Source organism: Lepisosteus platostomus, chromosome 15, assembly GCF_059453375.1.
Source record: "Lepisosteus platostomus isolate fLepPlt1 chromosome 15, fLepPlt1.hap1, whole genome shotgun sequence".
In the NCBI taxonomy this organism is placed as follows: Eukaryota; Metazoa; Chordata; class Actinopteri; order Semionotiformes; family Lepisosteidae; genus Lepisosteus; species Lepisosteus platostomus.
The window spans coordinates 27,199,694-27,225,091 of NC_142625.1; the positions used below are offsets into that span (position 1 = coordinate 27,199,694).

At 43.7% G+C, this 25,398-nt stretch overlaps 1 protein-coding gene across 1 annotated transcript; it reads right to left on the minus strand.

Annotated features, from left to right (window-relative positions):
• Positions 1-1,207: 1,207 nt before the first annotated feature.
• Positions 1,208-13,221, minus strand: psmf1 (proteasome inhibitor subunit 1). The gene is made up of 7 exons (XM_088607945.1): positions 12,982-13,221; positions 12,474-12,626; positions 11,926-12,008; positions 11,047-11,241; positions 6,455-6,508; positions 2,342-2,500; positions 1,208-1,934 (listed from the first exon to the last, which is right to left on the minus strand). Exons 1-7 carry the CDS (start codon positions 13,108-13,110, stop codon positions 1,883-1,885), a joined length of 825 nt encoding a protein of 274 aa, XP_088464071.1. The 5' UTR covers positions 13,111-13,221; the 3' UTR covers positions 1,208-1,882.
• Positions 13,222-25,398: the final 12,177 nt, after the last annotated feature.

Below are 25,398 nucleotides of genomic sequence, written 5' to 3' on the forward strand. Positions count from 1 at the left end.
GCCAGGCTGCGGGCGTTCGGCTGCGAGTGCCCCATCTTGCCTTGACAGCACGCAGTGTGCTTCTGTGCAGCGCATGCATTACAGCCGCATGTCAATGAGCACATGACAGAAAGCCAGTCACACAGCGCAGACAACCTGCGGTATCGCACAGATTGGGCAGGGCTCGACAGATGAGCAGCAGGGAGGTTTTGCTAGACCTGTGAAGGACATGAAAACATTTCAGTCTGAAGGACTGGTTACAGTAGCGATTCAAAATCCATTTTCTTCACTGAAAAGAACATGCAGTGCACGTACGGGATTTAGCCAAAAGCCCTTTAGTCCGCCTCGTACAAATGAAAGATGTGGTTGGAATAGTTTATTAGGAGAAATGTCTCTGCACACTTCCAATTAAAATTTGCTCAGAGGTTTATTTGCATAATTTAAATTTGTAATTGCGGGGTTTGGGGCCATTTCTTGCCTAATCCTATGGGTTCCCAAAGAAAAGGGTGCAATATGCAGAATATGCTTCAGGACGTCACGACACCAAAGAACGGCGCATCGCATTCCCCACTGCCTGCGGTTAGAGCAGTTCATGTGACCCACACTTCAAAGACAATATTAAATCATGTCAAGACAAAACAAACCCCTGATCATTCCGCACACAAGCAAGCTCTCAATCCCTTTCATTTTTGGTATTTACTTCTAACTAAAGCCAGGTTCTGAACAGAAACCAAACATGGAAAAAACAGCAACAGAGAAAAAAACAAAAGAAACAAATGTCACAATTCCTCCTGCAGAGCCGGAGCCAAGTGCGATTGTTAGAATGTCGCTGCATGAAGAAAAGGTCATTTCAACAAGGCTGGCAGGCAGAGAAGAACTACCAGGAAATGGAAATAAATTATGAGGATGGAAACAAATGTGCATGGAACTCGGAATAAAACCTGGTCCCAGTTCTTGCCCCTGCAGAGATGATGTACTTCGAAACAACAAAGAGAACCCCAGCCTGGGATTGTGCAGAGGCCTGAGAACACCAATCTTATCAATACTCATGGGTAATCTGGGTAATCTGACTCCACACTCCAAACAGCCTGGCCTGAATTCAATCAAACACCGTCCCCTTCCTTCTGTCCTGCAGAAACCCAACACCAGGTGCTGGTTCATGACTGATTTCACAATTATTTCCCATTATTTCTATATTCCTTTAAAAGGATGACAAAAGAGGCAGACATTTAGCCCAAATAAGATTTATTGAATCATTCCAATGAAGCTATACAATCAAAACTAGCAAAATCTTTAGCTGAAAACAGAAAGACGCTTTTTGTGTGCTGGAACTGTAACACTTCTGCTTAAACAATCAACAATGAGAAAAATAAATCATCTTGTTAACCAAATAAGTCTTTATATGCACGTGAATTGCTCTAGTGTATGGAAATTGTTCAGTTGGAATCTGAACTCCATGACATAAGTTACAATGTCACTGTAAAATATTTTTGAATGAAGTAAAAAAATAAGAACAAACACCAATCTTGCTGATTATAGTGCATTCCTATAGTCTGTTTTTCACAGAGGCAAGGTTACATTTTGGCTGAAGAATTCCATGACAACCATCTACAAACAAGTTACGACAGGGATTAAAAAACAGTTACAATGCAGATGTTAACAGCTCTAATCCGAATGCTTTGATGTTAAAGCCATGACAAAAAAGTAAGGTGCACAGTGTTAGTTATAGTAACGTCAGCATCCTAAAACTTTCTTGCTTCTACCACAACTAAAAATATCATGACTCTTTTGTAACACCCCTTATAAACTGTGTATAGATGCATTACGACACACCTATAAGACCTCCTGTGGGTGGAGAGCGAGGCACATCTCTAAGCAAGGTGAGCGGGGGGCAGGGCCAGCGCTACATGAACATGTCATCGTACCCGGGCGGCGGCATGTGGTCAGGATCCGGACTGGAGATGCGCAGAAAAAACAGAGAAGAGCAAGGAAGCGACAAAAAAAAACGACAAATTAACTAGAATCTAAAGTTCCTTAAATGTGGAACTTCGCCTACTAGGCCTTATGTACCAATAAACACTCTACATGTGCATAGAGATTGATTTACAACTCGTCCGAAAAAATTATGAAATAATGTCGACTTTAAAAATAATACTTCCTGTGTTTTAGACTGCCAAAGCACTCGGCATGTCTTGCTCTTGCATGCAGATCAGGAAATATAACTGTCCACTCTGAAGTGCATGTTAAAGGTGCACAGCTACCATGCGAGTACTGCCTAGGGATGATCTGCACAGGAGACTCCGATTCCTGGGGAGCAGGACCCTGCTCTCCCTGCTTGGTGACGGGGTGAGCTGGTACCTACCCTGGCCGGTTCGCTCCTACTGGTCCGAAGGGGTCGAAGCGGGCCCCTGGCGGGACGGCTCCTGGGGGCAGCCGGCCCGGAATCCCAGCAGATGGGTCAAACCCGGATCTTGGAAATCCGGAACGCAGAGGATCGACGATCATCCCGCCAGGCCGACCACTGCAGAAGTGAGACAGAGTCAAGGCCATGCCAGCACCGTGTATCAGCACCTGACCCCACAGCTACAGAGCTCGCACTGGCAGGGCTGATATTTGTGCCAGGGTGTTCCTGTTTTGCAGAGCTCAGCCCCTTTAATTTATTTCAACATTAAAGACACACTGCTGTTCATTTGTTTCTGAACTATGCTTTTGGATTTTATTTTAAAAGCAAATTTTGTTACTGTATTTTAAAACAATACGTTATGTGGTTCCAAATGTCTTTAAGAAACCATATTACTTACAGATAAAATTCTTCTGGTAAGATGTGCTTATAGTTTGTCTTTCATTGTGTTTTGATAGGAAACAATCCAAAGAGCTCTTAAGCTCTGAAGGGGATGAAATTGTCTCCACTGTGCTTAAAAATCAGCTGCTTGTGTGTTCGAAAGTACAGAAAAGCTGAATCACAGAGACTAACTGTGTAGCTGCAAAGCCATGAGCATTCTTGGAATTACGTGTTCAGGAAGATTATTGTAATAATCTTTCTCTTGACTTGAACTAAAAATAAAATCCTGGCACAGCTTAACTCCGTTCAGCCAGATTCTCAAGAATACTGCGGAGATGAAACTCTGATAAACAAGATGCAGGCTTTGCAAAGCCCCTAAACAGGCCAACACAAATTAGGTCCATCCTGACACCTGCACTAAATACCAACAGTGATGCCTCTTCATCTGCAGCACCAAGAGGAAGGCACATCTGGACCTGGACCCCAGCTATAGGTCACCTGTCATAAATCCCCTGACAGGGCCAGAGTGATCCACAAGAGGATCCATGAGGATCCTGATGGAGATGCCACTACACCTGATGACATCACAACCCACCAATGACCTGTAATGATGGTTTTTAAAAGCCTCTGCACAGAAGTAATTTTGTTATTGTATTCTTTAAACCTGCGTGTGTGATGCTGTTTGTTGTGAATGATGCCTAGCATCCATAAAGTCTTCTCTGAATTAATAGTCCAGTTTCTCAGTGTTGTAATACATTAAAATCCTCAAATCTCTACAATTGGCAACAAGAGCCAGTTTGGATTAAACAAGACTTCAGAAAAAAAAAATCACATTAAAAAAAGACTCATTAGATAGCTCAAACATGACACTTCACAAACACAACTCTACCTCATTAATGAGGTTTCAGATCTTGGCAAGACCAGTTCTTCCTTTTTTAAATTTTCTCTGCATATGCACTATTTAACTGCACAATGAAAGATATACAGCTCCAGGGCACCAGGTGTAGGCTGTGATGCCTGAGACAATGTAGGGTGAATGGCAGAGTCAGATACAGATGGTGTTAATGGGCTGTGTGTAACTGCTCCTCTCCAGGTGTAATGTGCTGCAAGGACAATCAGAGCAATCTGGATCACTGCATAACTAATGCTCACACAATTGTGTCTGTTGTGCCGTAAAGGCAGGTGCTGGGAGGAGACCAAAGACAGTCTGGCAATGCAAACATATCTGAGCTTTTCTATTTGTTACTTCTTATTCTTTCTAACCTAAATGAAGTGCAAGAGATACCCTCAGCAGATAAGGGCAATAGCCTGTTTAAACAGCCATATGACATGTCTGCATTAATGACACAGCCAGAGCCTGCGCTGGTATTTCAGAGGACTGCCTCAGTGTGATTATCAGCAGAGGGGTGGATCTAGGAGCTGTTCCTACAATGCTCTTGCTCACTCCAGCCCTGGCTGACAACTGGAAAAGGAGATCTGTGCTTTCTGTGCCACAGGGAGACAGCAATTTCGCACAACACCACAGAGTGAGATTCGTACCATCTGCAGCTCCACTTTTAAAACTTTCAGAACTATTAAACTTGGTCTGCAGTAAAGCACATCCCAACGACAGATGACAGACAGATGTTTTCTGTATTTTCAAGTTTGTAAGAGGAACTCAATCACAACTACAACTAATCAGTCAATTGTCATGGATCAGCTGTTCTCATCAGCAATCATTGATCTGAGTTTGAGGCTTCACAGCAATGCAGTATATAGCCACTACAATCTGTTATAAAGTTGAACAGGGGAAAAAGGTACAAAACACTGCTAAACATTCACTAAGAATAATTATAACTTATTAATATTAGAAAGTGTAACATAAAAAACATAAAAGAACAGATATTGAAGGCCATTATTACTGTAAAAAAGAAGTGGCCAACACACTACACCGCTGCAAAATAAACCCAGTTCAATAGGGCCAGGATCAGCAAAAAGTCTCCTATAACCCTGCAGAGCCAGAGAAATCAGGAATCAGAAACCAGGAATCAGAGCAATCCCTTGGCAGAGTGATCTCCAGATACCGTATCTGAAATCTTCCGGTTTACAATGCTCTAATCATGGTAACCATTTTTAAAAGAACTTCAGACAGTATTCCATTCTGTCCCTGTCCAGTTGCTAATCAATATTTGATGCTTTTTGATTTTACTTGAATAATTTAATGTCACACATGTGCTGGTTATGTCACTGTGAAAACAGGCTGCTGTTCCTTCCAATTGGAGGCCAAGTAGTTGGGGCTCAGATTACTAACTGCTCCATCAAAGACTGCAGCAAATGCATTTTTGAAAAGCATAAACGGTAAATCAGGGCTGTCCAGTCCTGGTCTTGAAAGGCTGGTGTGTCTGCAGTCCTTCCTGCCAAGGCAATTCCTAATGACTTAAACCAGCTCATTACTGTCTTAACTGGACCAGATTAACAGTTTCTTGCAGCCCTGCAGGTGCTGTTGCTTTAAAGTGATCTTGAGCACCTGCAGCACACCGGCCCCAAGGTCCAGGAACAGAGAGCTATAAAAGAGAATTAAAGATCAATAAATTAACTGGAAACATTAGTATTGCATTTTTTGTTTGGGTGATTGTCAGGCAATAGAGTTTTCATCAAAGCCTGCACAAACTTTTTATCTTCTAATGTACATAAGAGATGCATGGTCACAGCTGCATATATAATCCCTCTTTATTTTAGTGTGTGAGGACCAGCTGTACAGCTTATGCAATACGCCAGGAGAAGAGGAAAAAAGAAGGGCACAGCCTGCAGATTTCAGTGCAGGACTGAGAAATCTGCATTGTCAGATCAACTGCAGGGATTTGTGCTTGCATCTCTCTGTCCTTCAGAACAGCCCGGTGTATCTTCTGGTAATGAATGATTATCTTGTATCACACTCTGTCCAAGAGGAATTTTTTTAGTTTTTGGAAGAAATTCTCTGCTCCTTGGGAGAGTGCAGGGCCACATCAAAATTCCCATATACAGTATATTGACATATAATAGACTCTATTCTGAAGTCAATATTTTAATATTAAAGGACTAAAGAGCATCATGCAAATGAGTTAAGCACTTATTTTTACACAAAAACTGGTATTACCCCACCAGGACAAGGCATCCGTGTTCAATGTCTCCCTCCGGTGAAACTGCTCATTTGAGGGAGCAGATCTGGCCTCACAGTAAACACATTTATAAGCACAGCTGTCTGTCTGCCACAGCTCGGGCGTCAGTCTCTACAGTGATGACAGCAGTGGCATCTTATCATGGTTTACAGCAATTAGTAAATGGGGGGGGGGGGGGGTCAGGTTTATTTTTTCTTCTTGACACTTAAATTAGCTTTGTTCCTATGCAAAAACACAAAAGGGGGGATATTTCTGAATCCTTGCTGGCATTTGAACTAATCCAATGGGTCAGCAGGGATTCAGGTCATTGAGGGTGATCTACCAGTATTTATGGGGCTCTTTAAATCACTTCCTTCTCTCCACCTCAGTGAATGGCTCAAGGGGCTCAGTTAAGTGAAGGAACCCAGCTTCAAATACAGAGGACAGCGATTGGAGGTGAGGACCCTGTAATAGACCTACTGAGGTCTAATGCTGTTTTAACTGGGTTCTCTGCACATGCAGAACCGACTGCCTCGTCCCTCAGCCGCCTCCCCCAGACCCGGATTGCAGTACTTACCCCAGGGGGTCCAGGTCGGCTCTTCCTGCGGAGAACGGGGCCAGGGGGTCCTGCCTGGAGAGAAAGGCAGGCGGGAAGCCAGAGTGAGAATGGTGATTTAACCCAGCACAGGCCCAGCCCTCCCTTGGGGGAACAGGCACGTGCATTAACCTCCACACTGAGAGCCCTGTTCAGTCACAAGCTGTCTGCAGGAAGTCACAGCCACACTGTGGGATGGGCAGTCTCCCAGTCCCTCTGTCCAGGGGACAGCAGCCACGCAGACCAGGGTGGACACTGCCTCAGGCACTGCGTTTGAAGGCTCCTTTCAATCTGGGCTAACGTTTACACTTCGTTATTCCAAAGCAATGGAGCACGAAAGTGGTATACTGTACTACCTTTCAGAGTCTGCAAAACACTTCATACACCTGGTAACCTTCAAGACAGCTTACAGCTCTTGAAACATGGAATGGATCAAACTGCTTCACAACCAAACCATTTCTGTTCCTGGTTTTGAAGAAACAGACCATGCCCTGCTTACATTACAAATTCAATAGAAGCACAGATGCATGGGTTACACATGCATATTTTAAGATTAAAATACTGGTTATAAAATGCACCAGGGTCTTAATGGGGTTAACTCCAGGCTCTATTCTTTCTCTGAAAATCACACCAATTAAAATCTAACACCTCTTGGCTCAATCTACCTAGCAAGAGGAGAGCTCCATGCAAGTCAGCAGTCTAAATTGCCAAGAAATGCTACCCACCACAGCTGCCACTGTGCTGTGCAAATTCTGTTGCGTGTTTAAAGGTATTATAGAACATTCTTCCACAAAGCAAGACTATAAAATGTATCAAATTCACACCCTAATCCAATTATAGACTTGCACATATCAGATTTGACACTTGTTTCATGAACCTTCATCACCAAAGTGCCACAACTGCTTAATCTTCCTATTTCTTCATTTACACTTTCTCCTGAGAAGACAAATCCTACTTATGTTTCAATTTTAGGTAGTTCCTCCTGTTGACGGTATAACAAAGCATGGAAACAGAAAAACTGAAAGCTAGTTTAATATACACGCTTTGTTAGTACAAAGGTCACAAAGTTATCTTGGTATGAGCTTAAATTGAAAAAAGCTCATTATTCTTCAGGGTGAAGTATCCTGGGATCACCAATGCCTTCTGCGCAACAGTGCAACCCAAATGATTCACTGATCTCACAGTAAAGCTCAGATGTGCAGCAGTATCTACAGACAACATCTGCCATTACACTGCACACAGCAGGCCCCCTTAAATAACATGGAGCAGCCTCTAGTGTGATCCAGGGCTGGTCTGAATCTTGAAGAGTCTTGAGATTTTGCCCTGAATTCACAGCTTCAGTCCTGAGCTCCTGCCTTAAAATTAGATGCCAGGGTCTCCCCACAGCTCCTACAAGCTGCAGTACATATTGAATAAGATGTTGGCCCTGCCCAGGCACTGCAGACAAAACACATCGACATCAGCACACAGCAGACTCACACAATCCTCAAGTACAACGGTAAAATAATCTCTTAAAATTTTAAAAATACTAAAAAATCTGCTTGCCAAGGGACAGCCCTGTGTACCCGAGAATCACTGAAGCATAACATCTTCGGATTTTACTACACATATGGTTTAAACAAAGACTTTGTGGAAAGCTGAGGCAAAAAGAACTTTCCTTGAATAAATCTTCTCTATAGGATTTAATTTTCATGTCTAAATTCTTAGAAGCAAAAAAAAAAAATTAGGGTTATACAAACTAGAATGTAATGTCTGACATTAAAGATGAAACCAAATTAAAGGCTAAACAAAAATAAGAACAAAACTTCAAAAAGGAGAATTAACACAAGCCAGCTCACACCATTCATATGGTGCTGTAAGTGAGCCAGTCACACCACTATCAAGCCTTTGTGCTGCACTTACAGCTTTATAAATTCTTTATAAGTTCCTCTGCACACTCGATGGCCAACAGGTAATTAATAAGGCTCTCTTCTTAAGGTCAAGCAATTAGAAGACCTACATTGATCAAAAGCTTATGTATTTATTATAAATGATGCTGCTCCTTTCAGGATACAGAGTCTTTTATTAATTAATGCTTCCCTTCCACCCTGTTTCCAGGAAAGAGTCAGTAAATAAATAAATCAGCCCCCTGTATTCCTGCACTCTCTGTGTGATGCAACAAAACAGAGCAGATTGCAGACCAGACAAAGCTTTGCAAGGAGACGCTCAGACACAGTCCTCAAAAGAATTCAGCTTCTCCCTCCTTGCAGAAACTCAATGAATCACAAGCAGGTCAGCTACATTTTATAAAAAACCCATCAGAAATAAGAACGTCCATCAGTGGCCTGGTCTGGCCCTGGCGTCTCGGTGTCCAGGGACACACCGGTGGGGGCGATAGTAAAATCAGGCAAATTCTGCTGAACCAGAGCAGCTTAAGAAATGCGTCTCCAGTGGAACAGAAGGATTTCCTATTGGATTACACTGTAGAAATTAAAATTGAAATCCTTGTCTCAATCCCATCAGTCAGCAAGGCAAATACATCAGGACATTGGAGCAGAGACGCACTGTATGTGTGTAGAGGGGGAAAGACATTCTCTGTTCTTACACTGAAGGATTCATTTCCTGCAGAGCACATGAATCTGAATGTCACACTTGTACCCTCTGTGCTCAGGGGTGACAGGCTATATTGCACTGGACCAGATAATACCTGACATCAGGCCAACCACGATGGCTACATCAGGGCAAACAGCGAAAGAAAGAGCTGAGGAAACAAGTAAAAGGGCAGCAGATGTCAACAGAAATGTTCACCCCTCCATGCTGTTGAAGCAGATTTCCTAGTAACACTTAGGCAGAGGCTGGATAATATCCGCAGGGCAATAATCTATGAGCACCAAAATGGTCTCAAATTATGTGAGAAATTCATAACCTTTTGACGATGCTGTGTGAAAGTCTGGGTATGTCCAACCTCTTGTAGTCTTGAGACATTAAGAACCAAGATGGACCAATTGCGATTTTTGGATCATAAGGAGAAAAAAGGAGCAAGAAGTATCAATGTAGCAGACATTGTCGGGAAAGAGCACACATCACATGAACCTCTGCCCACTCTTTAGAAGAACTCTTGAACCACAAAAGCTCATAAACTTTTACTGATAATACCATTAATTATATGTCTGTGGAAAATATATTTAACAACCCATGTTCTTCAGTAATGAACTGAAAAGCTTGGTCCGTTGTGTGCTGTGTACCATTAAAACCTCAACCGCCAAACAAGATTGCCTGCTTTTCATTAAGATTACATCATTTCCAATGCACATGCTGTTTTTGCTACCAGTTGCTGATAACAGGAAAACTGTTTATAATTAGTTCAACCATGGGGTTTTCAGCACATTACATATACTATGTAATTTACAAATTATTTGCATGAGAATATTGATTTTTAGTTCATCCAGTCAGCAATCATAGAGTGATTTGCTCTGTGCAATTATAATAAGATTCATGCAGCAACAGTGTAAGGCTCACAAGTGTTCTTAACCGTAAAACAAATCAGGCTTAAAGAAACACTTATGTTTAAGTGCTTATTAAATAGAAAATAATTTAAATCTCCTAACCTGAATTGTTAAAATCATTTTAACTCAATCCACTTTAAGCTACATCCATCCATCTCATAACGGCTTAATCCAATTGAGGGTTGCGGGGGAGCCGGACTCTATCCCAGCAGGCAACGAGTGCAAGGCAGGGTACACCCTGGACATGACGCCAGTCCATTACAGGGCACACACAGAGACACACTCACCCCTAAGGCCAATTTCCCCAGAAGCCAATTACCCTACCAGCATGTTTGTGGACTGTAGGAGTAAACTGGAGCATCCAAAGGAAATGCATGCAAACAAGACAATTGAATCCAGAGCCCTAGTACTGAGGCAGCAATGCTAAACACTGCACCAGTTGAAAATGTACTGAAAATGACTACTAGCCGGAATTGCCCCAACACACTCAGTTCACACTCACTACATCATCAGAGCAGGCTATAAAAACTGATAATTGTTTTTTTTTTTACTTCCATGTGCCATACAGGAAGATTACAAACAGTGGAATTTCAGGCTCCAAAAGAGCCTTAACAGAGATGAGGGTATGTCTCAGCCAAATAGCTTCTTCACTCCAGGAAAAAGTGTCTAAGAGCCGCTATCAGTAAAGGCTTCATCAATCAAACCATAGTCAGAGAAGGCCATTTTGTTTGTCTCAGCTCTGGCCAGAGAAGCTTGTAAACCACAGAGTGATTACAGGCTCCTAGTCACTCTGCCTCACTGCAGTATGCGTCAGCTCAACAGGCCTGCAGCCCTGCACAAGCAGTGTTACACAGAGCTCGACGAGCCCAGGAAGACTCAGTCACTCCCATGTGTAAAAGCACGAGTGCTAACAGGCTTGTGACTAAGGCAGGGAAATTGGATACTATACCGTTTGCGGTTTTCTCATCAGCACTATGGAATGGAGATCAAACCTTCATTTGCACTGCATGTTTTTTTGCAGTTATGTACAGTTTAATAGCTCAGCCTTTCGGAGCAACGACTGTTGTAGCTCCCATCCTGTGGCCCTACCAGCTGGGCTGCCGGTCAGAACGAGGAATTCTCTGGGGGATTCGGAGGGGGTCTCTGTCGGGCCACAAGCATGGAGGACTCTCCCTCAGGCCCTTCTTCTCTGCCTTCTCACTGGGCTTAGTCTTCTGTTTGGAGGCTGAAGGAAACAGGCCTGATTGCACCTTCTTCCTCAGCTCTTCAGTGTTCTTGAATACGCTGTCAAGACAGGCAGTACATCACAACCAACACCACATCAGCCCATCACCTGCTGACACAGCTCCTACGCTCCTTGCTGAAGAAGACTAAACATTTCTACAAATGTACTACAAAGGGACTAGAAACACTCACACCATCTTAACAATGAACACTTTCCTGGATTGGCAACTTGTTTTGTACTCGCCCCACTTTGCTGCTGAAACCAGATTTATCAGGACACTTTGTGCAATTCTCCAAAATAGATAAATGCACCAAAGACCAGCTGCATGTTAATAACAACATTCTTGCAACAGGCAATTCACAATCATAGAAAAACATATTTGTATTTGTAGCACAAATTAATAAAACCATGAAAAATACCATGCTGGAAAAATACCAAAAAGTTAATGTTTAAAGTCCTGAATAAAATTGTTATTGATATTGGATTTGCTACAATTTTGTCATTTAATGTGTCTTGAGTGCAGGGATAAAAACAACTTCTGCTTGATTCTTGCTGCAAAATGAAGTGATTTTGATTTCTTAAAACGAGTTGCCAATCCTTTCATAGCCCAACTCTGAGTCATTAGATGGCAGAGATAAGAGTGTCTGACAGGCAATAAAGAATCTCACTTAACACACAGAGTTCAGTCCTGCATGACTCTGCCCTTTTAGCACAACACGACAGCCTAGAGACGTTTGACCCACCTCTCGAATACCTGGAGACTGTCTGCATGCACATAATCACCAAGGCTCACTGTCAGATCAGACACACGTCCTGAAGCTGACTCCTGACACAACAAAGACAGAACAGAAAAAAACCATAATACTCTCCAAACCAAAGCTTCTCAATCCATTTCCTTTCACTTGGATTTTATTCCATTTGTCTCCACAATATAATGGAACCCTGGGTTTAACTATATTATTAATTAGACCTTCCCAAATTAAATAAGCTAGAAAACTGTTTTCCAGTAATCTACAAATAAGAACCCATTTCAGCAAAAACAACTAGAGCACTCATTTCTGTCAGCTTGAGATTCGTTATGGAGTCAAGTCTCAGGTCAGCTCATAACTGCTTGCGTGAAATCCTGTAGCTGCACACATTACTCAGTGCAAGAGTAAGGTAACGAGTTACAGACAAAAGCCTTCACTACTCCTCAAGAAGAAAAACACACAGAAGGATCAGCAAAGTTGAAGTAGCCGTGGTCAGTCAGCGAGTGAAGATACGCTGCAGTAACGCAGCGAGCCGCACGTACCAGGACGTTGAAGATGAGCGTGGTGTCCACGGTCACGGCCTTGACCAGCAGCTGCTCGCCGCTGTCGCCCGACTGGTACCTCAGTGTGTACAGCTCGCTGCTGCTGTTCCACCCCGCCGGCAGGAGCTCCGACTGCCGGTCGCTGCTACTCGGCTGCAACGGTCACACACCCATCACTACCCCACAAGTACGACAGGTATCAGACGGGCATGACGCACTTCGGAAGAGTGCCAGTTCTGTCTGCCAGACAACACCGCGCTATTACCATTATTATATTTTCCACTCTTGTGTTTATTTTGAATGGCGTCTACCGCAGAAGATGTGATCTGGAGAGCACATCAAATACCACCGCTTTTAAACATTTTCTAACCACATCTTGATACCCTCCCCACGATAGCAGCTGACAACAGTTACACCCCTAGACGCGTACAGACTGCACTGTGCTCCATCCCTGAATGCGCATTGCTAATTCAGCCAGGTAGAGGTGAACAGGTGCCTCCATACATACCTGGTCTCCGACGCCCAGGCATTTGTACCCGTTTTTCACTATCTCCCAGTGCATAAAACAAACCAGGGCATCCTGGGGACAGGCGATGCTGCTGACGACAGAATTATACAAGAGCTCCAAACCTGCCATCTTCAACGAACGTATGCACCGACACAACGCTGAACCGAAACACAAAAGCGAAACTGCCAGGCATCTGTTATGCAGTCCATCGCGACCGTGTCCCACTGCGTTGAAACTCCGAGATGGAAACACTTCCTGTGTTCATTTTAGTTCCGCCCGGCAAATGTGGCATATTCAGTTTCTTTCAAAAACGCTTCCCGTGTGACTCGCAATATTTTTCCGAGGAAATTACCAAACTTACCCGTAATAAATGAAATATAGCTAAAACAGACGTTATCCCGTACGTTATCCTGCTTGTACGTGCTATTTAAAATTTAATTGTTAATACATTCATTCTACCTGTGAACGCGCTATATATTTTTTTCTCTTGTTCCTTGTCCAAAACATTTATTCTCTTTTTAAGTGATTTCAGATTAAACTTAAATTATAAAAAAATAATTTTCTCTCTTAATGACTCGTCATTTTTGCATGCAATACAGAGCAGAAACCACAGAGGGCAGTGTTCGCTCATGCAACGTTGACCTGCAGCGTTGAGCGTTGAAGTCGTGGTTCTGGAAAATGAGACCATATGTAATGCACGCTAAAGTGGTTTTATTTATATTTAAATATTAAGAAATACTGAATTTGTAGAATTATAACGTATTGAACTTGGATATAATGAAGTCTCTATCTGTTTTGAAATAAAAAAATTGTATGATTTTTAATATGAATGCTTTTAAACCAATATTCATGACAACCATTAAAGCCGATGTCCTGCCTGAATTCCACCCTGTATCAGTGCGAACCAGTCCCACTTTTCACCCTTAAATCACCCGGAGAAACAGCTCCTTCCCCATCCGCTGACCTGCGGAGTGTCGCCCGGGTGAGAACCGCACTTCCCCGGGTCCCGCCCCACCGGTGAATCGCTGTGGGGCCCTCCGGGATGAACAGTGAAACACGAACCAGAGGACGCAAGTGGGCATTATGTGAAAGCGCATTTTAACCAGAGAACCGGAGTCACTTCTTTACACGTGGTCTGGTCTGGAACGAGCTCTCCAGGCATGCTGTTGTTGTAGCTGATATTCATTCATGAAAAAAAATGGAATAGGATAACTACACCAGTTAGCTGCTGAGAAATAACAAATGAGATAAACAGGCTGAATGGTCTTCTTGCATTAGAAACGGTTCTAATGTTCTTCTCCTGCTATAGGATTTGTGGCGCCACATGGCTCATTGTCTCCCCCTGGTGGGTGGTTTTAGAAACGGTCAACAATGGAGTCTGCATGTCCGCGTGTGTCTCCTACCACCGTCTACGAGCATGCAGGCTGGGCTGATTGGGGTCTATACATTTTTCAAAAATAATATTCTTTTTTCCAATTTTCAAAAAACCTGGAATATTTAAAATCCCTGATTTTTTCATATCCGGTAACATGGACTCTATAAATAATAAGGATGCTTTTTAGTGACTGGACATAAGTGATAGCTCAAGTAGGCAGCTGCATCAGCATGTGTAGGCTGCAAAGGAACAAGTAAAGGTTTATTATTAGGTCTTCTTTGGGACACACCCAAAGAAGGCTCAACAGCCGAAAGGTTGTGTTTCTTTTCTTCTCTTTACAGTATGGAATAAACCTTCACTTGTTCAGAAGTAATATGTGTATTCTTTGAAATAATAAGCATTGACCCTTGGCTTGAGGCCCTTTATTACACAGGCATGCTGTGACGGGGATTTAGTAAGACCAGAGTCTTGTATAACCAGTGGATACTCTGGGGAGCTTGTAAGAAACACAGGTTTTGTATTTCTAACCACATACTAATAAAGGAGACCCTGGACATTCAGCATCATTAATGAAGCATTGAAGGTGCTGTTTATTATCACTATTTTTAGAACATCAGAGAACAACAGTGACACAGGGGCCCAGTGGAGTGCCAAAAAAGGGTTTAATTACATAAACAGGGATAATCAACACTATTAATGCAGGAGCTTTAGCAATGACATGAATGTCTGTGGGCTCTAGCAGTAACAGTGGTGCAAAGGTATTCACCACTGAAACAAGGTCAGTGTGCAGGGCTCCAGGAGCAGTGTCTCCTGCGGAGGGTGGGAGTGTGGATGTGTGCAAGAGGCCTGAGCTCCACAGACCAGGCCATGACAACATGCACAATTCACGTACAACCCCCAAGCAGACAATAAGCATGTTATGTAAGTAACTGCAAATTTACATTTCTCTTCAGTATAATCCTATGAAAGCTGAAAAAAAATCATTAAAGAATGTGGTTTCTAATTTCATCACAGGCTTTGCAAACCTTCTGAAATCTCATGGAATGATAATAGCAACATCTGTTTCCTCTTTCTGGGATATCTAAAACACATTTCACAGAAGTTCATTTACACAGCACATTCCCATCAGCTTTGACTTCTTTGTTTGCACAATTAATTAACAATATATGGTCTTACTAGCTCTCTTGCATGACTCTGCCAGCCCCCGTGTGCTTCTGGACATGAGGACAGGCAGGTCCTCCTTGACGTGTGGAAGGAGCTCTGTCTGGGAGACGGGTCCGGAGCTGAAGGAGGCCTGGCCTCCGGGATCCTGCCCCAGCGGAGCAGCCCAGGGGAGGGCGAGGTGACCTGGCACCAGCCCATCACGCCCTCCAGCCGTGTCAGAGCCTGGCTGCCGCCCAACTTCCTCTGCAACCGCAGCTGTGAAACATTGGCCATGTCCAGAAACCATGTGGATCCTCCACTGGCGTGCGGAGGACCTCCACATTTTGCTTTAGTCTGTAGGAGTCCTTTACCTCCTGCACACCTCTGACCACAGGAGCACGAGGCCAGGCAGCCTGGCACCAGGTTCACAGGTGCTGCGCTCATCATTGGAGCTGCAGCCCAGGACACACACAGCGCAGTACCATTAAAACTCTCCTGATGTTAAACATGTGTTCTGGCTAAACACAGTGATTCTGTGTTGTACATAATGGCACCAATGAGTGCCTGCTGAGTCACCTGATAGCGGCTTCATCGTGAGAATGGGAGACCCATCTAGCTCATTTGGTTGCTATTACCTCATTGCTCAGGTCATCCCATGATGAAAGCGAGGGTGTCAGCTTGTTCCAGACCCCTGAGACTCTTTGTGTAAAGTGCCTCCTGGTTTAGGTTCTAGAAGCACTTGCCTAAGTTGCCCCTGTGTGCTCTGCTTGGTGCTTCACTGTTGTCCAGGATGATTTTGAATACTGAAATCTTTCACTGTGAGGATTTTGAATACTTAAATCCGGTCACTTTTTTTCTTTTTGAAATTAAAATATTTACTTCTTTTACCTTTTTGCTCCTTTGAGCCTGGGAACATACCTGCTCGATCTTCTCTGGCCTGATTTCAGAGTAGCATCATCGTTGTTGTAAAGTGGTGACCACAGTCGAGCCCAGTCTTCTACTGTACATGATGACTTACCAATTAAAGAGAGCCTTAAATCACACGGCAGGAGGGAGAGACAGTCCAGGACATGGTTTTAGCTTGCTTTTTAGTTAGAGTCGGGCTTAAAATAAACCAGGCACTTAAGGCAGGACAGAAAAAGGTTGAGTTAATAGGTATGAAGTCAGCCTTTCTCATGCCCTTGTGCAGTTAAAGCTGCAAATATTTTTCAGGCAGTGAGCAGCTGGCGGAGGATCCCCGGCTCCCCAAAACCTGACCTGCTGGGCCTTCTGCTCCTCTCACGCAGTGTCCATTTTCACCTTCTTCCTCTGTGCCTCTGGACACTGGAGCACGACGGGTGACAGCAGACGGCGGCCCGCCACAGTAAAATGAGCAGTCCTGAAACAGAAGTGACGCGCAGGTGGCACAAAGCCAACCCCACCGACACCTCCGCCCCTTCACAGCTCGCCAGCCGGAGAGCCGAGGGAAAAGAAATGCCAGGAGTCGGACCATGACCATGCCTGAACTGCTGTTCCAGAGCCCTCACGCGGAAGAGAAAAAGAAAGTGAAATAAAAGGTTTCCCCCCCGAACATTTTTGTCCCTGCGAACCCGGTAATGAAAACACATGTGCGAATCGTTAAGGGTTTAGAATGAAATGTAATATGTAAATAAAGTAATTCTATATTTAGGAAGGCACTTTTTTTTTGATTTTACTGATGTGAATCCAGCTGTTATCTAGTGGTTCAATAACAAACATTATGTCGGATCTTGAAACTATTTGTTTTTTGTAAACAGTACAGTAGCGCTAATCTTCACAAGGCCTTCTCTTCACCGACTTGAAAGAGTTGAGTCAGAGGCAGCCGAAGCCCTGGCCATATTGATATCATTAGAGTGGATCCACTCCTCTCAGGCTCTCGGGCCTGTGCCAGAGCAGCCTGCCTCTCTGGAGCCAGGACAGGGATGCTCTTGGCATTGCTTTCCCGGCCCTGGGACTGCCTTTGTTTTTTTTCAATTCTTTTCTCCCAGCGTATCTCTCCTCCGAGGGACCTCACAACCTTCAGAGAGTCTTCAGCTGAGTGTTATTGGGTGCTACTGTCTCTTGTGTTGCACCGGTGTCCATGGTTCTGTGTAAGGACCTAGCTGATGTATCTAATGATCTGACCCTGTTTCCACGGAAACAAGGAATGGGGGCTCCATTTCTGAGCTTTGGTTTATTTCCGCTGGGTTCAAGGGTCAGGAACACTTTTCATAGTTTGTGGGTCAGAGCACAGCAACTGGCTTCACATTATTATTAAATATTAACAATAAATAAGGTTTATCCCAACAAAAATAAGTTTCTGGCTGCCTAACAAAAAAGGAAAAGGTGTGGGTGTGTGGATGATAAAATCCACAGAAAATCTGTAGTGGAAGGTCTATGCCCTGTTTTGTAACTGAAATTTACAAAAGCTGATTTCAGCTGATAAGGAGTAAGAACATCTATGTGACTGTATTTTTACAATTTTCCATTACTATGTCATCTCTTGCTTGATTATTAATCATTTACAGATATGTTTGGAAAATAAATGAGGAGCCAAAATCTGTGAAAATCCTTCTTCTGTGGATGCTTTGTGCTTCGCTAAGATCCCTGTGTGCAGTTTGTATCAGTGCAGCTTGAGAAACTTTGCACTTTCATGGGCCTGTGATTGCTAAGCCTCTGTGATGGGAGAGCGGCTCTCTCGTTCTTCCACACTGATTTACACTTCTCTTAAGTTTCCTTCAGCTGTTTCAGTCTGACCTTTAAACTCTGATCATCAGCCAGCTTCAACAGCGATCTTCTTAATGGGACCTGTTCTGATCTGCGGCATGTCTTCAATTTAACACCTGTGGAGAGCGACAGTAAACAAGCTGTAAATTGTACTTGCAATCAGTGCAAGCCAGCCTAAATTAACTTCAGACTCCAAAGATCTATGAAGACCTTGCTCCAGACTGACAACACCTCTGCATGTGATGTTTAATTTAATTTCCTCCTTCTGCGTTGCAGGCAAATCACCTGTCCGAGACTGTTCGCAAGCCGCCTTGTCCAATTACAGTGAAGCCCTCTGACAGAAGCAGATTTGTTTATTTACACTTCTTCACTTTGGGTAACCTTTCTTAAGGAGCACAGCTGGGCCTTGTGGTTATGTCTTATCATTTATCCGGGACCTCAGGTTAGTTTAAGTTTTTATGTGAACTTCATGCTTTAATACCGAAAGGAGGCTTGTAAACCTTTATGTGAATTGGCCAACATTTATGGCAGAAATGCGCTGCAATTAATTCTTCAGATTTATGGGAAAGACCAAAGTAATTACATATGTGGAACAGAAAGTAACCAAATAACATATTATTAAGCTAAAATAAATTGAAAACGAGTCACCCTGGTCTAGTTGCTCCTGTCTTCTAAAAAGAAGCCTCACACGAACATGTGTTTTGTACAACAGGAGCTGAACTGCAGCTGAGCAGTCACTCTGTGATTTCTCCTGACACTGGGCTGCAGCTGCGCAGTCGCTCTGAGATTTCTCCTGACACTGGGCTGCAGCTGCGCAGTCGCTCTGAGATTTCTCCTGACACTGGGCTGCAGCTGCGCAGTCGCTCTGTGATTTCTCCTGACACTGGGCTGCAGCTGCGCAGTCGCTCTGAGATTTCTGCTGACTCTGGGCTTCAGCTGCGCAGTAACTCTGTGATTTCTCCTGACACCGTGTTGCACCTGCGCAGTAGCTCCGTGATTTCTCCTGACACTGGGATGCAGCTGCACAGTCACAGCTGCTCACAGTTTCTATGGAAACAGGGCAGTGCAAACAGCACAACTGGATTGGACTCCTGCTCCTCCTCCCCCATCAGCACTACATACCCGCTGTAAACACTGGAGTAAAATATTACAGGATGCTGCAAGACACGCCACCCATTGCTACAGCAATAACAGAGCTAATATAACTGCTACTGTTACTGATGATGCTTATCTCAAAGGATGAATAGGTAGACAGGCAGACAGACAGGTACACCGACAGGCACTCAGGTAGAAAGGCAGAGGAAATGACAAGGGGAAAGCTGTCCTTGGAAAATTACAGGAAGTAATTATTCTCTGTAGTCTATAGCTTCCTGTAGTCTAATTGATGGTCACAAATCTCTCCCCTTGTTACAAACCCAGTTACTATTATTTTCCCACCACATCCATCAGCCAAGAGTTAATCACTGGCATTTCTCAGATATTTGCCAACACAGGATCATCTCGCATGGGCCTCCTGCTCAGATCGCAGTGTGCACGCTCCCGGAATCCAAGCATTTGTTTAGTGAAATTGCACCACATTGTGACCACGCGTTCACAAGAGCAGCGGAGTCTGAGCGAGGAGAACCCCAGGGGTCCCTCTCCACACCAGCCTGGGTCAGCTGGGTCAGGCAATAAGAGCTTAGAGTCTCTGGAACAGAAAGTACTTTCCATTGTCCTCCAAACAGGCTTGTCAAACGGACAGAGTCCCTCAGGAATCCCTTCTCTTACAGCAGAGCATGGGACAGACGTCATCATCCAGCCAAATTCATGGGGAAGACATTTCACTTTCAGACCAAAACCAAATTAAAGAGCTGTGTTTTTTCAACATGATCTGTTTCGAAAACCAGATGTTTGAGTTTATTGAGCATAGCACTAGGAAGTGAGATCTGGAGAAAAACACATTTTCAGATATTTAGTTTTAAGAATTCAGCACCCTACTGACAATCTGAAATTATCATAAACATAATGGTTAGGATTTTCCCTAGTTCTGCTACTGAATTTTATGATGTGTGGAAAAACATCATAAGATGTATGATTAGGTAGCTTTTCAAATTGTTTAACATATTCAAAATTCAGTTAAAGAGTAGCATTTATATTACTGTCTGTTATCATGTAATATCAAGATCTGATTATAATATCTACCGATCATCTTGGAACTGCAAATAAATAATTTCCTTCCAGGGGTATTTATTTTGCCCTTGAAGTACAGGAGTTGTAGCCATAAACCTGAGCTGCTGAACAGCTGATGGCATCAGATCTGAACATTATGAAATACAAAAACAACAATAAAAAATAATAGTCATAATTCTTGGCAAGACCTGCAGTCACCAAGACGAGGTTCCACAAGCATGCACTGCAGGAGGAGACCCTGGCCGGGAGGCTAGCCCATTACAGGACACACACACACACACACACACACACACACACACACACACACACACACACACAGAAGCACATACAGACAATTTAGAAACACGTCTCCTGTCCTGCTGTCTGGACAGCTAGCTGGTGGACTAGCAGGTGGTGTCCTTCCCTCTGGACCGGGAGATTTAAAGCAACGTAGAAGCGTGGTGATGGGGTACGTTGTGCTATAGAAGGTACCATCACTCAGATGGGACATTAAACCGGCGTTCTCTCTCTTTGGTCATGAAAGATAGTACAACACTGTCAGCAAGAGTGGAAACATTGTTAACACTGTTGCCCAGGCTAAAGTCCCCTGTGACCTTTACTGACTGGCTTGCCTTGTTCCACCTTCACTCATCTGATTAAGCGCTGGTTCACTCCCCTGACCTGCTGTGCTGTGGGGCTTCTGTGCATCACTTTGGATGGGGGATGAAGTGGGTGTTGTCGTTTATGTGTGAACTGCTGTGAGACTCTTCAATACTATACTGTACATGTGCAAGAAACTGTTACCTACGTAGGAGAGGTCTGAAAAGGTTTAAGACATCAGAGGGAATGCAGTGATGGTGAGCTCATTGAAACAGCCCAGTCACTGTGAGCTGTAGAACTGCTGTGTTTTTCTATCATATCTATTCCTCCTCGCCAGGCCCGTGTGTTGGTGTTCCTGCCATGTAATTGTCTCTGAGCTCTCTCGGTGTGTGGTGGTGGATGGGCCTAAACAGGGCCCAGGAGCTGAGCAGCACATGCTCGGTGGAGCCCAGGTGGAGCATGTGTTCCTGATTGAGAGAGCAGCGCTGCTGTGTAAATCTTCCCAAACCCTCTGTCTCCTGCAGCTTGGGAACCTAGTCTGGTCCTTGGGAGATTTTTTCTTTCATTTTTGAGGGTATTGCTTAATTTTTTCCCCCTGGCTGTTTGTTTTGGAAGTTAGGAGCAAATTAGATTATAACAGGATGAAAGCGCTTGTACATATAGGGATGTTAATTATGCTGTAAACAAACAGAGGCTATGATTTGTGTCTGCTGTCTAATGCTGATTTATCATACAATTATAGTCTGTGACTGCCTGGACAACAGGTGTTGTAATTGCACACTGTTACTTCTCAGAATCTTCTCAGAAATCAAAACTTGCATCAGTTAGATAATTGTGTCTGTATTTCGCTATATGAGTGTTCGTGCAAAACTAGGTATTTCAAAGTTAATGATTCAGGTTTTTCAACTTATCAACAGGTCTGAAAGAAATGCATAACTGCTAATTTTACCATTATCAGGTGCAAGGATATGACCTTACATGTATTAATGATAGGCCTCTTTTTTATTTTTAATGACCACAGTGAGTCAGAATATCAGTTTTATGTCTCATCAAAGGGACGGTGCCTTTTTACAATACAGTGTCCCCATCACTTTACCGGGGCATTAGAACCCACACAGATTGCAGGGTGAGCACACCTTCTGGTCCCACTAACACCTCTTCCAGCAGCAAACTTAGTTTTCCAGGAGGTCTCCCATCCTAGGACTGTCCAGGCTCACACCTGCTGAGCTTCAGTGGGTTGCCAGTTGTGAGTTGCAGAATGATATAGCTGTTGTCAAGCATGAAGTTTTAAGTTCTCTTATGAAGACTTAGATCAAAACAAAGCTTTGACTTAACTGCCAAATACAAATTACTAAACCAGTGCTTGGAGACAAATTCTCATTGGACAGAATAAAGGCTCAAGAGCTGCCAGCAGATGAACTAGGCCTGGCAGGGGAACAGAATTCCCATTTAGGCTGGAGCAGTGTTGCAGTGTTCCATGGAGAAATGTTGCCAGCATCGAATTTCTAGAGCTGGGAATTAACCTGGAATTTGGAGAGAGGGTGTCTTTCATGCCGAGGCACACATGCTGGGAGGATTGCACTGAAAACCATCACATGGGTCCTTGTGGAGACACACTGCTATTTGCTGATGTGCTTCACTGGCACACTATGCTCAAACCGTTACAAACCACCCGTCCCAATTTCATTAGGAAAAAAAGGAGAGGAAGCAGCCATCTTCCAGACACGCTGAAGACACCAGCGATCTGTCCTTTCTGGACCACAACTGAACAGCTCAGACCGGAGAAACCTTGGCAGGCCTCTTCCATGTGCAGGGTACATCTGCAGAACCACCATGTGAATAATGACCAGCCATTGAGCCAAGCTGTCAGTTTAGCAACACAGAGAACGGCAAAGCCATCCCTGACGTGAGCAATCAATCTGAAGTCATGAATGCAAGCCTGTGGCCACTTCTCTGTGGGTTCCAGGCTCTGCATGGCTCTCTCACATGCAATGCCCCCGTTTGGTGTGGTAAGCTGGCATTCTGAAATATGAATATAATTGCACACATCTCTGGTTCATTTTTGTTCTGAACATCTGCAGAGAGGTTTCATTTATTAGAATAATAAACATGTTGCAAGACAATTTTTAAAACAACAGTGTGCTACAGGAGTCGCCTCTTCGATACACTCTTGGAGGGGCGACAGGAACCCCATGTTGCCTGGCAACCGCAGGGGGTGCTTGGCAACACGGATCCCCTGTTTTTCCGAAGGGACCCCCATGTGCTCACTGTGGACAGGGTGGCATGTCCACAGACTGTGCACAGTAGAAAATGGGGACCGTTTACATTTATCTGATCACATAAAATCCTGCTGTAGAATCTCTATATATTTAACGAGCCATTTAAAAGCTCCATACATCTGCTTTAACAGACTTTTAAATATGTTTAAGATTTCTTCTGCCCTCCTTAAATCATCCTGTCTCGAATGTCTTCTATAATATCCCATAGATATTATTAGACAGAAATGTAATGTCTCAGCCACTCACAGCCCCACAGCCCTCTCTAGCTGCTGCACGTGTGTTGTTCCATGCCCACAGCCCCAGGTCCTGTGTACACCCTACTGCACCCTTATCTGAACCTGAGCACCAGTCCTGAGCACTACAACTCCTACAGCTACAGTATGTGTGCTGTACTCCTGTCAGCATTTTTATTATGACTAACACATGGATGTTTTTTACCTTTGACCCGGACACTTTTCATGCTGACATATTTCATTTAACATAACAAGAAAGATCTTTGCATTCCATGGCCCTCAGCACAGTCTCTTGCAGATAGAAGCTGAAGTTGCTGAGAGTGTTTGTAATTTTTGTGCCCCCATGATATTTATTCCTGCTGCTTTAACAGCACTGGACTGAAGTCCAAATTTCAAACCCAGCATTTTGGAGCAGCAGCCTCTGCTGCTGGCATGATCAGCAGAATGCCATATTTCAGGGAATCAAATTTAGAATTTGTTTTAATTTTCCAGAAAACAAAATGAAACATTAAATGCAAAACAGAGCAAATACATGGAATGTAATCTCATTAAACATATTCTTCAGACAAGAGAAAGCATCTGTCGGCGCTGTCGCCGTTTCTGCACCAGCAACTTGTAACCAAACTGCACGTCTTTAAGAAAGAACAATGTCTGCAAAATATGCACAACTGAGTGCACTCATAGGGCAAGGGAAATACATTTATGTGGTTTAACTTCATTAGGTTCAATCTTTTTTCAGAAATCAGATTCCCAGTCTGCTTTCTAAACCCCTGGAACATGCTGAGCCTTTTGGAGAAAATGACTTACCTAGTCATATAATTGGCTCTCCAGTCCAGAATCCAGCAACTCTCTGTTTCTTATCTTGTTCAGACATCAGAATGCCAGCATTCCTGCAACAGATTGAACCATTAGAAAACCACAGCTGTCCAGAAACACTGCTTTACACCTCTAAAACTGCTCAGTACAATGGTGTCTTTTACTTCTTGAATCAATACCTTTTCGGACATATTCCTATTTTAATAGGTGTTCGTCACTTCATACCTATTTTTTTGTCAGCCTTCAAAAATAAAATGGCATTGTTTAACACAGGGGTTTCAGGATCCTGCTCTGGAGAGCCAAGGTCCCGCAGATTTCATGCCAGCTCAACCCACAATGATATAATTGAACTAATAAACAGTGCAACAGAGTTCCCCAGGTCTTCAGGTGCTGCTGGTTGAAGTAGACCTATAAAACCTGCAGGAATATGGCCTCTGAGACTTGTGCTGGGACCCCTGTGTTTCTCAGCCATCACCTTATGAGTTCTGAGAAGATCACGGACAGGTTTGATTCAGCTGTACTTCCCCTCTCAGTTTTGTTTCTTTATTTCTCTCTCTCCTGGCAAAACTGATGATTAAAATGGGCTCAACCTGATGATGAATTAATATCAGCGACGGGAGGCACAGTTGTGTGCACTGCTGCCTCGCAGCGCTGAGGCCTTGGGTTCAATTGCCGAGATGCGATCAGTGCAGAGTTTGTTTGCTCTCTGCATGCTGGTGTGGGTTTCCTCCTGGTGCTCCTTGCACAGTCCAAAGACATACTATCAGGTTGAACACCCTTCTGTGCAGGTTCCACTTGTGCTCTCTGGTTTGTGTGTCACTGCTGAGTCTCAAGTGATTTTTGGGGGTGACTGACAATGCCTTTGTGAATTTGAGTACTTGAATGATTTTCTCTCGTAGTCTTCATTGTTCAAGAGTAGAAAGGTTCTGTTCTTTTATCCTGTTGGTGTAGGCCTGTTCCTTGAAGGACTGGAATGCATTTGTGTCAATTAAATGCAATTCAGTCTCAATGAAGAAGTGGTTTATTAGCACCTCTTAAAGGAAGAGACTGTAAACTATCAGGAAGTGGATTTGAAACCAAGAACAGGAGGCACTTTATA

Coding starts and splice junctions, on each gene's coding strand:
- psmf1 (XM_088607945.1), bottom strand. CDS start 13,110: ATGGCAGGTTTGGAGCTCTTGTATAATTCTGTCGTCAGCAGCATCGCC. Junction 12,627..12,981: donor GCCTGGGCGTCGGAGACCAG/GTATGTATGGAG, acceptor TGACCGTTGCAG/CCGAGTAGCAGCGACCGGCA. Junction 6,509..11,046: donor TCTGACCGGCAGCCCAGCTG/GTAGGGCCACAG, acceptor CTTTCTCTCCAG/GCAGGACCCCCTGGCCCCGT.